This window comes from Coregonus lavaretus (assembly GCF_964263955.1).
Source record: "Coregonus lavaretus genome assembly, chromosome: 9".
Taxonomy (NCBI): Eukaryota; Metazoa; Chordata; class Actinopteri; order Salmoniformes; family Salmonidae; genus Coregonus; species Coregonus lavaretus.
This window is the reverse complement of record NC_139996.1, coordinates 20,712,788-20,725,949: the sequence shown is the minus strand read 5'-3', so window position 1 is coordinate 20,725,949 and position 13,162 is coordinate 20,712,788. Positions and strand designations below refer to the sequence as shown.

General features: G+C 42.6%; 1 protein-coding gene across 1 annotated transcript in view; it reads right to left on the bottom strand.

Annotated features, from left to right (window-relative positions):
* LOC311135041 (guanine nucleotide-binding protein G(i) subunit alpha-1) overlaps positions 1 to 13,162 on the bottom strand; it is a 53,149-nt gene that overhangs the window by 30,507 nt on the left and 9,480 nt on the right. Inside the window, exon 2 of the mRNA XM_084168901.1 lies at positions 919 to 961. Coding sequence (XP_084025027.1) covers positions 919 to 961 — 43 coding nt within the window. The remainder of the gene's footprint in view (positions 1 to 918; positions 962 to 13,162) is intronic.

Here is a 13,162-nt window from a genome sequence, read left to right as displayed (position 1 = left end):
CCAGGGTTGTGGGTTCGATTCCCACAGGGGGCCAGTATGAAAAATTTAATAATGTATGCACTCACTAACTGTAAGTCACTCTGGATAAGAGCGTCTGCTAAATGACTTAAATGTAAAGTAAAAGCTTCCGTAAACCATTTACAGTGAGCTCCAAAAGTATTGGGACAGTGAATTTTGTTGTTGTTTTGGCTCTGTACTCTAGCACCTTGAATTTGAAAATTATACAATGACTATGAGGTTATTAAGGTGCAGACTGTCAGCTTTAATTTAAGGGTATTTTTATCCATATCGGGTGAACTTTTTAGAAATGACAGCACTTTTTGTACATAGTCTCCCCATTTTAGGGGACCAAAAGTATTGGGACATTCACTTGTGTATTAAAGAAGTCAAAAGTTTAGTATTTGGTCCCATATTCATAGCACGCAATGATTATATCAAGCTTGTGAGTCTACAAACTTGCTGGATGCATTTGCTGTTGGTTTTCAGATTATTTTGTGCCCAATAGAAATTAATGGTACATAGTGTGTCAGTTTGGAGTCACTTTTATTGTAAATAAGAATACGTTTCTAAACACTTCTACATTAATGTGGATGCTACCATGATAACGGATCATCCTGAATGAATCTTGAATAATGATGAGTGAGAAAGTTAGACACACATATCATACCCCAAAGACATGCTAACCTCTCACCATTACAATAACAGTGGAGGTTAGCATTTTTGGAGGGTATGATATTTGTGCGTCTAACTTTCTCACTCATTATTCATGATTCATTCAGGATTATCTGTAATCATGGTAGCATGAATGTAGAAGTGTTTGGAAACATAATATTCTTATTTACAATAAAAGTGACTACAAAATGACAATATATGATGTGTCAATGTCCCAATACTTTGAGTACATAACGAGAAACTTACTTCATCTGTTTGACAATTGTACTCTTCCCTGACTCCCCAGCACCTGAGAGAGAGAGAGAGCGGGAAAGAGAAGGGAAGAGGCCAATTAGTGAGTGATATGCAGACATTACACATTCAACACATTACACATTTATTCATGGCTGTTTTGACTTGAGCTATTGGGCTGGATCCTAACTTGTGATCCAGACATGTAGGCCTAACTCACGTTTTGCACAAGGCCCTATGAGAGTTACCTGTCCAGATACTGAGTAGCTAATAGCTATACAACGTTGGGAAACCAAGTGTCTGATCTGCTCGAACAGGAGAGTTAGCCAGGCATTAGTTTAAATTGGATGAATCAACTGAATCCTCCCACCAATGAGATTATAGCTCCGGCGTTGCAGAGACCTTAACTGCTTTCACATAGGATTTACGGTATTTTGCCTGTAAAAATAGTTTATGACCCCCTTACAAACTGGCTCAGTTTTACCACATTCTCGCCTGCATATGCCTTTTATATCTCCTGTGCGCAGGCCGGTGATGAGTGGTAGTAGTGGTGTGCAGATGTGGGTGGGCATCTATTTTAATAAATCCAGTGAATATTCACCATAAAAAAGAAATCCATTACTAATTTGTTTAGGCAGGTCCTAAAACATTATAAGACTAATAACATTTATTTTCAAAACAATAGAATGGCATTTTGAGTTGAATTATTTTATGTCCAAATTAATTAAATAAATAGTTCATTAAAAAGAGACAAGACACACATACCCCGATCACAGTAAACACACACATTTTGTAGTAAGAATATAATGGAATATAACAGAATAACATACAAATAATATTTGTGTGTCACAGGAACATGTGGAACTGCTGTCATATAAAAAAAATATATATTTGGAAACAGAGCTCAAGCTCATGCTTTTTTGAACCACGTTTCCTCTCTTCCCTACCCTCACTCCACTTTGTAAGGGAGCAGGCATAGGGTCTTACATTGAGAATATCTTCATCATGATACTGCTAGAAAATAATAGCAATCATATTTTCAAAAGCATGTGAGTCTCATGTACAACCTCTGCAGGCTTTTGGAGTTGCCTATAAGCGATCGAGCAAAATAATAGGCCTACACTTAATTTGGGCTACATTATTGGATGCTAAATGTTTCTGATTAGTGACCGATTATTATAATAATTTTTTAATTGTACCTTTATTTAACTAGGCAAGTCAGTTAAGAACAAATTCTTATTTACAATGACCGCCTGGCAAAAGGCCTCCTGTGGGGATGTGGGATTTTAAAAAAATATATAGGACAAAACACACATCACGACAAGAGACAACACTACATAAAGAGAGACCTAAGACAACAAAACTGCATGGCAGCAACACATGACAACACAGCATGGTTGCAGCACAACATGACAACATGGCAGCAGCACAACATGGTAGAAGCACAAAACATGGGAGAAGCACAAAACATGGTACAAACATTATTGGGCACAGACAACAGCACAAATGGCAAGAAGGTAAAGACAACAATACATCACGCGAAGCAGCCACAACTGTCAGTAAGAGTGTCCATGATTGAGTCTTTGAATGAAGAGATGGAGATAACTGTCCAGTTTGAGTGTTTTTTGCAACTCGTTCCAGTCGCTAGCTGCAGCGAACTGAAAAGAGGAGCGACCCAGGGATGTGTGCGCTTTGGGAACCTTTAACAGAATGTGACTGGCAGAACGGGTGTTGTATGTGGAGGATGAGGGCTGCAGTAGGTATCTCAGATAGGGGGGAGTGAGGCCTAAGAGGATTTTATAAATAAGCTTCAACCAGTGGGTCTTGCGACAGGTATACAGAGATGACTAGTTTACAGAGGAGTATAGAGTGCAGTGATGTGTCCTATAAGGAGCATTGGTGGCAAATCTGATGGCCGAATGGTAAAGAACATCTAGCCGCTAGAGAGCACCCTTACCTGCATGGGTAGGATGGTCATCTGAATCAGGGTTAGTTTGGCAGCTGGTGTGAAAGAGGAGCGATTACGATAGAGGAAACCAAGTCTAGATTTAACCTTAGCCTGCAGCTTTGATATGTGCAGAGAGAAGGACAGTGTACAGTCTAGCCATACTCCCAAGTACTTGTATGAGGTGACTACCTCAAGCTCTAAACCCTCAGGAGGTAGTAATCACACCGGTGGGGAGAGGGGCATTCTTCTTGCCAAACCACATTACCTTTGTTTTGGAGGTGTTCAGAACAAGGTTAAGGGCAGAGAAAGCTTGTTGGACACTAAGAAAGCTTTGTTGTAGAGCGTTTAACACAAAATCCAGGGAGGGGCCAGCTGAGCATAAGACTATCATCTGCATATAAATGGATGAGAGAGCTTCCTACTGCCGGAGCTGTGTTGTTGATGTAAATTGAGAAGAGCGTGGGGCCTAATATCGAGCCTTGGGGTACTCCCTTGGTGACAGGCAGTGGCTGAGACAGCAGATGTTCTGACTTTACACACTGCACTCAGAGAGGTAGTTAGCAAACCAGGCCAAAGACACCAATACTCCTTAGCCGGCCCACAAGAATGGAATGGTCTACAGTATCAAAAGCTTTGGCCAAGTCAATAAAAATAGCAGCACAACATTGCTTAGAATCAAGGGCAATGGTGACATCATTTAGGACCTTTAAGGTTGCAGTGACACATCCATAACCTGAGCAGAAACCAGATTGCAAACTAGAGAGAATACTATAGACATCAAGAAAGCCAGTCAGTTGATTATTGACAAGTTTTTCCAACACTTTTGATAAACAGGGCAAAATAGAAATTGGCCTATAACAGTTAAGATCAGCTTGATCTCCCCCTTTAAATAAAGGACGCACCGTGGCTACCTTCCAAGCAATGGGAACCTCCCCAGAGAGGAGAGACAGGCTTGGCGATGATAGGGGCAGCAACCTTAAAGAAGAAAGGGTCTAAACTATCTGACCCAGATGATTTTTTGGGGTCAAGTTTAAGGAGCTCCTTTAGCACCTTGGACTCAGTGACCGCCTGCAGGGAGAAACTTTGTAAAGGGGCATGGGAATAAGAGGGAGGAGCATCGGGGCTAGTCGCATTAGAAGGGGTGGGAGATGAGGAAATGTTGGACAGGCAAGGAGGCATGGCTGAGTCAAATAGGAATCCTGACTTAATGAAGTGGTGATTAAAGAGCTCAGCCATGTGCTCCTTGTCAGTAACAACCACATCATCAACATTAAGGGACATGGGCAGCTGTGAGGAGGGTTTATTATCCAGGTCTTTAACCGTTTTCCAGAACTTCTTGGGGTTAGACCCACAGAGAGAGAACGGCTCCTTAAAATAACTAACTGTGGCCTTCCAGATAGCCTGAGTGCACTTATTTCTCATTTGCCTGAACGAGAGCCTGTCAGCCTGAGTATGCGTGTGCCAAGCCTTTTGCCAAATGGAATTCTTGAGGTGGAGTAACTCTGCCAGATCACTGTCGAACCAGGGGCTGAACCTGCTTTTAATTCTCATTTTCTTTATGGGAGCGCGTTTATTAACAATACCACTAAAAATATCAAAAAATAAGGTCCAAGCGTCTTCGACAGAGGGGATCAAGTTGATTCTATACCAATTTACAGAGGCCAGGTCATGAAGGAAGGCTTGCTCATTAAAGTTTTTTTAGCAAGCGTCTATGACAAATCAGGACAGGTCGTTTCACTGAGCAGCCATTACGAACACAGACTGTAAAACAGTGATCCCTAAAGTCATTCCTGAAAACACCAGACTGATACCTACCGGGATTATTTGTGAGGATAACATCAAGGAGAGTAGCCTTTTATGGGTGTTTGGAGTCATACCTTGTGGGATTGGTAATAATCTGAGAAAGATTTAGGGAGTCCCATTGCTTTAGGACTATTCGTGAGCAAACGAATAGATGAGCTATACCACTACTTATCTGCCCAGCCAGAAACCAATTAACCTAATAGCCTATACAGACGGCGATTCAGTGAAACAAAAATCACATTGATTGAGAAAAGTCAGTGAAGTCACAGCCTTTTGGTCGTGAGTAGGCCTAGGCTACTAAGCGACTGAAGAGCAAAATAATCCACTTGTTAAACTACACTGAACAAAAATATAAAATGCAACTTTTTTACTGAGTAACAGTTCATAAGGAAATCAGTCAATATAAAACTAAAAAAATCATTAGGCCCTAATCTATGGATTTCACAAGACTGGGAATACAGATATGCATCTGTTGGTCACATACCTAAAAAAAAAAAAGTAGGGGTGTGGATCAGAAAAACAGTCAGCATCTGGTGTGACCACCATTTGCCTCATGCAGCGCGACATCTCCTTCGCATAGAGTTGATCAGGCTGTTGATTGTGACCTGTGGAATGTGGTCCCACTCCTCTTCAATGGCTGTGCGACGTTGCTGGATATTAGCGGGAACTGGAACACGCTGTCTTACACGTCAATCCAGAGCATCCCCAACATGCTCAATGGGGTGACATGTCTGAGTATGCAGGCCATGGAACATTTTCAGCTTCCAGGAATTGTGTACAGATCTTTGCGACAAGGGGCCATGCATTATCATGCAGAAACATGAGGTGATGGCGTCGGATGACTGGCACAAAAATGGGCCTCAGGATCTCGTCACGGTATCTCTGTGCATTCAAATTGCCTGCCCATATCATAATATCCACCGTTACCATGGGTCACTCTGTTCACAACATTGACATCAGCAAAGCACTCGCCCACATGACGCCGTATATACCGTCTGCCCGGTACAGTTGAAGCCGGGATTCAGCCATGAAGAGCACACTTCTCCAGTGTGCCAGTGGCCATCGAAGGTGAGCATTTGCCCACTGAAGTCGGTTACGATGCCGAACTGCAGTCAGGTCAAGACTCTGGCGAGGATGACGAGCATGTAGATTAGGTTCCTTGAGACGGTTTCTGACAGTTTGTGCAGAAATTCTTCGGTTGTGCAAACCCACAGTTTCATCAGCTGTCCGGTGGCTGGTCTAAGACGATCCCGCAGGGGAAGAAGCTGGATGTGGAGGTCCTGGGCTGGCGTGGTTAAACATGGTTTGCGGTTGTGAGGCCGGTTGGACGTCCTGGACGCAAAATTCTCTAAAACTACATTGAGGTGGCTTATGGTAGAGAAATTAAGTTCTCTGGCAACAGCTCTGGTGGACATTCTTGCAGTCAGCATGCCAATTGCACGCTCCCTCAAAACTTGAGACATCTGTGGCATTGTGTTGTGTGACAAAACTGCACATTTTACAGTGGCCTTTTATTGCCCCCAGCACCTGTGTAATGATCATGCAGTTTAATCAGCTTCTTGATATACCACACCCGTCAGATGGATGGATTATCTTGGCAAAGGAGAAATGCTCACTAACAGGGATGTAAACACATTTGTGCACACAATTTGAGAGAAAGAAGCTTTTTGTGCATATGGAACATTTCTGGCATCTTTTATTTCGGCTCATGAAACAATTTGATGCCTTAATTACATTAGCCTACTTTATTCCAATAGTTTCGTCATTCAGTGACATTTATTCCCACAGTAATTCAGTTGTGGTTAAGAAAACGGTGCATGCTTAGTGGTGGGCTATGCGAAGAGATGGGAGAAGTGACATGCCTCAAAGTTTAGATGGTTAACTGGTGCTGCCTACCAACCATCAAGAGTTTAAGAGCGTAGTGTGTGCTAATACCGGCCTCAGCATTACGGTTTCATATTGAGCCGTAGGCAGAAGTTTACCGAAATGATTACTAGGTAGTTAGGCGGAAATAAAAGTTTCGGCTTTGATACCGGCAATACCTTTCAGATATAAGGTATGGTAAAGTTGGCGGAGAAACATCTTAGTATTAAAGTTTGGGGGGGGGGGGGCAGGACCGAGTTTGGGAAACCCTGACTTAGGTTAACTAAAGCAGTCACAGATATAGCGCATCTTGGTGCAGTTCAGATATTACCTAGCAGGGGTATTCGACTCTTACCCTATGAGGTCTGGAGCCTGCGGGTCCTGTTCTACCTGATAATTAATTGGTGTCCCAGGTCTAAAAATCTGTCCCTGATTAGAGAGGAACAATACATTAAAAAAAACACACAGTGGAACTAGCTTTGAGGTCCAGAGTTGAGTTTGAGGGACCTAAAGCATCCTTTTGCAGTTCTGATACAACCAAAAGCAAAGTAGCAGACCTTGAGGCGTGGCCTTTCATCCTCTGAGGCATTGTTTGGTGTGTTAAGCTCAGCACACAACATTTTAATTACCTACTCTCTGCTGAGGGCATGGTTTCCCTGGAGAGCACTGCTCTCCAACTCACTGTCCCACATGACAACACACACACCAATCTCTTATAGAAAACACACACAGTTAACCGTCTCTCTCAGAGGTAACACACACACACACACACACACGTCATCCACACACACACCTCAGTAAATCTCACTGATTATGTTGCTATTTAACTGAAGTCTGTCAGAGCTCAAACACACACCAAGACACACTGGGTTGGCCGGATGGACTATTAAGACTGCAGGCCTTGTAGCTCAGTTGGTAGAGAACGGCCTTTCCAACGCCACGATAGTGGGTTTAATTCCCGGGACCACCCACACGTAAAAATGCATGCACCCATGACTAAGTCGCTTTGAATAAAAGCGTCTGCTAAATTGCACATATTATTATAGGCCTACACGAACACCACAGGCCCAGGGGAGAGGAATTTCCCTCTGAGCATCTGTGAAATAGAAACATCTCCCCTAAGCACAATAAACAATGAGACTACTCACTACACAGCTCTAACACACAATATGTGATGATCCACCCACTCAAAACACTCATCTGAAGATGATTTCATCTGAGGATTAATGCCGACACCCCCAGCGCAATCCCTGGCATGGGGAAAAAAATATGCTTATGAGTCACTGAGTCTGACTGCGTACACACACACAAAGGATATCCCATTTAAAGCGTAGTGGATCAATGGGTTATAAAGGTTTAAGATGACAGACAACCACGTGTTCTGTCGACGACACTAGTCCACATCCCCTCTCCTGTGGAGTGCTCCTGAACTGCTCACAGAGCTAGCCAGCCAAGCCCCCACACATGCCCCATGCAAGTGCTACTGTTGGCGAGGAAAAAAACCCTGCTATAAAAATTCAAATTAGGCTAATCTCAAATGACGCATACTCTACACATCCCCATCAGAGTATGTGAGCGGAGTTGAGCGGTCGGAAATCCAGCTCATCGCTCATGGCGCGGAGCTTGGCGCTCCACATCCTTTCCAACCGCTTCGCTAAAAACCGCTCCGCTCACAGAAGAAAAAACTGCCGCTCCAAATTCGCTCCATTCATAAAATGTTTACTAACACCCATCTATTTTTGTGACTACCTGGACCTACCACTTGGTTTTGGAGTATTGAAACCAAGCCATATGATTTGAATGAAAAGTATTTTAATAAACATGAAAAGGTGAATGTAAGAAGCGCTCATCATTTCAAATAGGCTACATGTCGTATTAAACAGCAGGAGCCAGATAGGGAGCATAAGAAGGAACAATAAGAAGGAAAAATGAATTTAGGCTATTATTTCAAGGCTCTAGCCTACAAAGAAATACATTGTGAAGCATTTGAGAGTGCGACACAATAGTCTGGTAGGGACATAAAGCTCTCAGCATTTACACATTTAGTAGTATTAAATCATTATAGTCTATAAATTGCGTATATTCTGTGACTTGCTTAGAATTAAATGCACATTAAACAAAAAATCCCTTATTAGGCTCAGTCTACAGACCTTAACAAGTTGACTGGAGCACCGAGCGATATTCCCAAAGGCTGGCGCCTCGGCCAAGAGGCCGCTCCAATTTCACTCCGGTAGCGCTCACTTCACCAGCTCAGGGCATGCTTGGCCCAGCATGCATTTATATTCTACTTGTTAGCGGCTATAGTCCCTTTCTTTAGCTACTGTCATGGAGTTCTCCTACTCTGACCATAATGTTATCATATTAGTTAACACAGGGTGGTCCACTGTGACAAAAAAACACTCAGAATATTACACACAGGCATTTGCTCCTGCCTTAAATGATCTAGGAGAAACACTGACTGCACATGCAGACATGAGACTGTTTTTTCGTTAAAATATTTTATGTTGTGTCCCAGGTGTTGTCCCAGGTGTTGTCCCAAAGTGTCTCAGAAAAGGTCATAGGAATCCTATTTAAACCTGTTTTAAAAAGGGTCAATCAACAGTTGCTAGATTCATTTTTGTAATGATTAATTAATGATATGTACCACAGGAGGCTGGTGGCACCTTAATTGGGGAGGACAGGCTTGTGTTAATTGCTGGAGTGGAATGGTATCAAATACAAACACATGGGTTCCATTTGTTTGATGTCATTCCATTAGCTCCTTTCCAGACATAAGTCATCCTCCCTCAGCAGCCTCCAATGATATGTACTCATTAATTCTTGAAGAATATAACAAATAAAATGCCTCATGAGTTTAGTTCAACTGTCATACCACATCAGAACAAAACATATGAGCTTGTTTTACTCTGTAAACAAAGTACAGTGGGGAAAAAAAGTATTTAGTCAGCCACCAATTGTGCATGTTCTCCCACTTAAAAAGATGAGAGAGGCCTGTAATTTTCATCATAGGTACACGTCAACTATGACAGACAAATTGAGGAAAAAAAAATCCAGAAAATCACATTGTAGGATTTTTAATGAATTTATTTGCAAATTATGGTGGAAAATAAGTATTTGGTCACCTACAAACAAGCAAGATTTCTGGCTCTCACAGACCTGTAACTTCTTCTTTAAGAGGCTCCTCTGTCCTCCACTTGTTACCTGTATTAATGGCACCTGTTTGAACTTGTTATCAGTATAAAAGACACCTGTCCACAACCTCAAACAGTCACACTCCAAACTCCACTATGGCCAAGACCAAAGAGCTGTCAAAGGACACCAGAAACAAAATTGTAGACCTGCACCAGGCTGGGAAGACTGAATCTGCAATAGATAAGCAGCTTGGTTTGAAGAAATCAACTGTGGGAGCAATTATTAGGAAATGGAAAACATACAAGACAACTGATAATCTCCCTCTATCTGGGGCTCCACGCAAGATCTCACCCCGTGGGGTCAAAATGATCACAAGAACGGTGAGCAAAAATCCCAGAACCACACGGGGGGGACCTAGTGAATGACCGGCAGTGAGCTGGGACCAAAGTAACAAAGCCTACCATCAGTAACACACTACGCCGCCAGGGACTCAAATCCTGCAGTGCCAGACGTGTCCACCTGCTTAAGCCAGTACATATCCAGGCCCGTCTGAAGTTTGCTAGAGTGCATTTGGATGATCCAGAAGAGGATTGGGAGAATGTCATAAGGTCAGATGAAACCAAAATAGAACTTTTTGGTAAAAACTCAACTCGTCGTGTTTGGAGGACAAAGAATGCTGAGTTGCATCCAAAGAACACCATACCTACTGTGAAGCATGGGGGTGGAAACATCATGCTTTGGGGCTGTTTTTCTGCAAAGGGACCAGGACGACTGATCCGTGTAAAGGAAAGAATGAATGGGGCCATGTATCGTGAGATTTTGAGTGAAAACCTCCTTCCATCAGCAAGGGCATTGATGATGAAACGTGACTGGGTCTTTCAGCATGACAATGATCCCAAACACACCGCCCGGGCAACGAAGGAGTGGCTTCGTAAGAAGCATTTCAAGGTCCTGGAGTGGCCTAGCCAGTCTCCAGATCAACCCCATAGAAAATCTTTGGAGGGAGTTGAAAGTCCGTGTTGCCCAGCGACAGCCCCAAAACATCACTGCTCTAGAGGAGATCTGCATGGAGGAATGGGCCAAAATACCAGCAACAGTGTGTGAAAACCTTGTGAAGACTTACAGAAAACGTTTGACCTGTGTCATTGCCAACAAAGGGTATATAACAAAGTATTGAGAAACTTTTGTTTTTGACCAAATACTTATTTTCCACCATAATTTGCAAATCAATTCAGAAAAAATCCTACAATGTGATTTTCTGGATTTTTTTTCTCATTTTGTCTGTCATAGTTGACGTGTACCTATGATGGAAATTACAGGCCTCTCTCATCTTTTTAAGTGGGAGAACTTGCACAATTGGCGGCTGACTAAATACTTTTTTTCCCCACTGTAAATGTAAACAAACACTAGCCTCAAAACATGGTTAAAACTATCATTTTTATATCATGGATGGTCCTCTTTCTATGAATTCGAGAGTGGTTACATTTCTCCAGCCCCATCCCTCAGCCTTTTACCAAAACAGTGGCGGTGATAACACTTTGTTATTGTTTTAACTGCTGACAAAAAAAAACTCCCAACTCAGAGTAGGTTTTAGGATTATGTTTTAAGACACTGTTCAGACAAACTCTGAGCCAGGAGTAAAAACAACTCAAAAGTATCTCAGCTGGTAAATCGCGACAGTTTGAGGTACCGCAAAGGAAAGACAGTGATGACGGCAATCATTGACATTGTTTCAAATGATGGAGAATAACCAAAAACGATTAGGCGTCGCCAGCTGTGAACTCTATAGCACACTTTAGACAACCACGGTGAATGTGACTGTACATAAAACGTTGCAATTGTAAAACGTGTGATATACAGTACCTTCGGAAAGTATTCAGACCCCTTGACTTTTTCCACATTGTTACGTTACAGCCTTATTCTAAAATGGATTAACTAAATAAAAAAACTCAGCAATCTACACACAATACCCCATAACGACAAAGCGAAAACAGTTTAGAAATTGTTGCAAATAAAACACAGAAATACCTTATTTACATAAGTATTCAGACCCTTTGCTATGGGACTCGAAATTGAGCTCAGGTGCATCCTGTTTCCTTTGATCATCCTTGATGTTTCTAGATCTTGATTGGAGTCCACCTTTGGTCAATTCAATTGATTGGATATGATTTGGAAAGGCACACACACACACCTGTCTATATAAAGGTCCCACAGTTGACAGTGCATGGTCAGAGCAAAAACCAAGCCATGAGGTCGAAGGAATTGTCCGTAGAGCTCCAAGAATGGATTATGTTGAGGCACAGATCTGGGAAAGGGTACCAAAAAATGTCTGCAGCATTGAAGGTCCCAAAGAACACAGTGGCCTCGATCAATCTTAAATGGAAGAAGTTTGGAACCACCAAGAGTCTTCCTAGAGCTGGCCGCCCAGTCAAACTGAGCAATCGGTGGAGAAGGGCCTTGGTCAGGGATGTGACCAAGAACCCGATGGTCACTCTGACAGAGCTCCAGAGTTCCTCTGTGGAGCTGGGAGAACCTTCCAGAAGGACAACCATCTCTGCAGCACTCCACCAATCAGGCCTTCATGGTAGAGTGGCCAGACGGAAGCATCACGTCTGGAGGAAACCTGGCACCATCCCTGCGGTGAAGCATGGTGGTGGCATAATCATGCTGTGGGAATGATGAAAACCTGCTCCAGAGCGCTCAGGACCTGAGACTGGGGCGAAGGTTCACCTTCCAACAGGACAACGACCCTAAGCACACAGCCAAGACAACGCAGGAGTAGCTTCGGGACAAGTCTCTGAATGTCCTTGAGTGGCCCAGTCAGAGCCTGGACTTGAACCCGATCGAACATCTCTGGAGAGACCTGAAAATAGCTGTGCCCCATCTAACCTGACAGAGCTTGAGAGGATCTGCGGAGAAGAATGGGAGAAACTCCCTAAATACAGGTGTGCCAAGCTTGTAGGGTCATACCCAAGAAAGACTCAATGCTGTAATCACTGCCTAAGGGGCCTCAAAGTACTGAGTAAAGGGTCTGAATACTTATGTAAATGTGATAGTTTGTTAATTAATTAGTAAAAATGTCTAAACCTGTTTTTACTTTGTCATTATGGGGTATCGTGTGTAGATTGATGAGGGAAAAAAACAATTAAATCAATTTTAGAATAAGGCTGTAACATAACAGTGGAAAAAGTCAAGGGGTCTGAACACTTTCCGAAGGCACTGTAATTAGCCTGACACGATCACTTTCCTTACTCTTAATTCTTGCCTAATGTTGGCATTAATAACCTTTTAACCAATTCTGATATTTTGAATGCGATATGCATATTGCACTGAATCATACAGTATGACGGTTGTTAAAAGCGGAATTTAGATAATATTAACACACGTCACCCTAACTCTAAATCGCTTTGGCACAGTAGGCATTAAGTCACTTGTCAATAATGTTGCAGAATATGTTTGAAAGGTCTATTTTCACCAAACACAATCAAAGTTAATATAGGCCCTAGATGCTTT